Below are 2830 nucleotides of genomic sequence, written 5' to 3' on the forward strand. Positions count from 1 at the left end.
TAGGACAGAAGTCCTGTGAGGCCCCTAGAACACTGTCCTTGGGGAAGACCCATGGAGGTAGCCTCCATGAGAACTGTGATGGCAAAGTTTACCAGCTGAGACCAGTCACACCCCTCCCCTCTCCCTCAAACTGTGGGCCCTCTTAGCCTACTCTCTTGATGACACTCCTGTCATCTGCCACCTATGACTGATAATAAGGAGAGTCAATGCCTCCTACATGAGCAATACTTTTAGGCCCACAGGGAGACCCAGGGCCTGGCAGGTGCACGGGTAACACAAGCTGAGAATGAGGCTTCCTCTTTCTCCTCCTCTTCTCTGCTCCCCCGCCCCATGGAGGACGTTTCTATTTCTGGGACACTCAGTTCTCCCCAATGTCCTCAGAGTGCCTCCTTCTCTTTCACTGTCACAACAGGCACCTCATTAAACAGATCAACTGAGGGTTCCAGCAGCCAAGAAGAGATGGAAAAATCAGATAGGGGTTCCAGTAGCCAAGAAGAGATGGAACAATCAAGCACTTTGCAATCCCTGCCAGACCTTGAGAACTTGCACATAGACCTTCTAGATGAAAAGGTGGAATTGCTAATCAGTTTCCTGCTGCAAAAGTATCAAATGAGAGAGCCGGTCACAAAGGCAGACATGATTGGTAATGTTGTCAAAGAGTACAAGGATGACTTCGTTGAGATTCTCAGGAGTGCCTCTGAGCGCATGGAGCTGGTCTTTGGCCTTGATGTGAAGGAAGTGGATCCCATCAGTCATAGCTATACCCTTGCTAACAAGCTGGATCTCACCTACAACGGAATGCTGAGTGATCAACAGGGCATGCCCAAGACTGGCCTCCTGATAATTATCTTGGGAGTGATCTTCATGGAGGGGAACTGCGCCACTGAGGAGGAAGTCTGGAAAGTGCTGAATATGATGGATATATATTCTGGGAGGAAGCATTTCATCTTTGGGGAACCTGGGAGGCTCATCACCAGTGATTTGGTGAAGGAAAAGTATCTGGAGTACCAGCAGGTGCCCACTAGTGATCCCCCTCGCTATGAATTCCTGTGGGGTCCAAGAGCCCATGCTGAAGTCAACAAGATGAAATTGCTGGAGTTTTTGGCTAAGATCCATGGAACCAACCCCAAGAGCTTCCCGTCTCAGTATCAGGAGGCTTTGAGAGATGAAGAAGAGCGAGCCCGAGCCAGAATTGAAGCTACGGCCGGCACAAGTGCCATGGCCAGTGCAAGTTCTGATTTCTCCCACCCTTACTGAAGACTGAGGCAGACTCTGCACTTTGTTCTTTAAAAAGGGATGTCAATGTTTGAAACAGTGGAAAGCTGGAGTGGGATTAGGGGGAAAAAGTGTATAACATCTGTGTATTCTTATATTTCACTGTGTTGGAAATTTACCTCTTTTTGGCATTTTTCAATTTTTTTTTCTTTTAACAAGAGGATTTATTAGCATAAGAATGTAAGTTTATGAATGACATTGTTTACACATCTGTTACTGTTCCTCAGATTTAAGAGTAAGAGATTTGTTGTTCTGTAATAAATGGAAACCAGGAATTTCCTTGAAAATTTCTAAGAATGCAGCAGTAAGATAGTTGGAGTCAATAAATAGCAATAAAAAGTAAAAAATGGTCAGTTCCTGGCTTGTTTTTTCCCTGTTAATGTGTTCTACAAAAAAATTAAATACATATATTTGGATTTGCTTAGCTCATTCAAGGTGTAGAAGGAACATTAACTCCAAACATTAATTGGGCAGCTACTCTTCAGAAGGCACCACACTAGTCCTGAGGACATTAGGATAAGTAAGACCCAATCCCCATCCATAGTATTTTAGCATATAGGAGCAGCAATTACATAAAGATGATGGTGGCTATCCTCTAAGACCTAAAGGACAAGGAAAAATGAGTGAGAAGATGGAGGATCCATATGACAGAAATCAAGTTTAAATGCCCTGAGATGAGGCATATTGGGGCCTTGAGAAACCATAAGTCTTTAAGTGGAAGGTTCAGTGAAGCTGAGTGGTGGGCAAGGTGAGGCATGGAAGTGGTGAGCAGGAGCCAGACCCTCCAGTGTATCTGAGTCTGAAGCTAATAACCTGAAAGTTATTGCATTGAACATAGTATTATGGTAAGCCAAAGAAATCTGTATTTTGGGCAGGAATGGAACTTGTTCTGTGCTCTTGTCGCAGCGCACCTGAACACAGTACACAAACTAGTTGTTTTATGTACGCTGTCGTCAAGGAGTTTCTGAGAAACAGAGTGATATTCCTTTAAAGTGCCACCAGCTACTGGGCTGGCGCTGTTTTTGCTGCTTTTACAGAGCCAGAACCGACTCCATTCAAAGGACATTTTAATGAGATTATCTTGAGTGTAATTTATCAACCTCTGTGTGAGATCTTTTGCCTTTTCATACTGTTTATGGGGTTCAAGACTCTGACGCTGGGAAAGATTGAAGGCAGGAGGAGAAGGGGACAACAGAGGATGAAATGGTTGGATGGCATCACTGACTCAATGGACATGAGTTAGAGCAAACTCCAGGAAGATACTGAAGGACAGGGAAGCCTGGCATGCTGCAGTCCATGGGGTCGCAGAGTTGGACACGACTGACTAAGTGAACAACAGAAATGTGAGACCTAGATTTCTGGTAGGGGCAAAATAAATGAAAATAAGAGTGGTTTGGGAAGAAGGGCAGCTGAGTGGGAATAGAAGGAGTGCTCCTCTCCACAATTCTAGGGACCTTGAGGTGCATTCAGTTTAACAAAACTCCAAAGCAGAAATAATATATGCTCTAAAGGAGAAAACTAATTTAGGTTTTCTTGCTAATAACCATTTTTAACT

At 44.2% G+C, this 2830-nt stretch overlaps 1 protein-coding gene across 1 annotated transcript; it reads left to right on the forward strand.

Annotated features, from left to right (window-relative positions):
• Positions 1–330: 330 nt before the first annotated feature.
• LOC122690510 (melanoma-associated antigen 10-like) lies at positions 331–1286 on the forward strand. Its single transcript, XM_043897450.1, has one exon. The coding sequence runs from the start codon at positions 331–333 to the stop codon at positions 1255–1257; it is 927 nt and encodes a 308-aa protein (XP_043753385.1). The 3' UTR covers positions 1258–1286.
• The last annotated feature ends 1544 nt before the right edge of the window (positions 1287–2830 follow it).

The sequence above is a fragment of the Cervus elaphus genome, chromosome X (genome assembly GCF_910594005.1).
Source record: "Cervus elaphus chromosome X, mCerEla1.1, whole genome shotgun sequence".
In the NCBI taxonomy this organism is placed as follows: domain Eukaryota; kingdom Metazoa; phylum Chordata; class Mammalia; order Artiodactyla; family Cervidae; genus Cervus; species Cervus elaphus.

What these genes read in the sequence shown, in the direction of transcription:
- LOC122690510 (XM_043897450.1), top strand. Translation starts at nt 331, where the DNA reads ATGGAGGACGTTTCTATTTCTGGGACACTCAGTTCTCCCCAATGTCCT.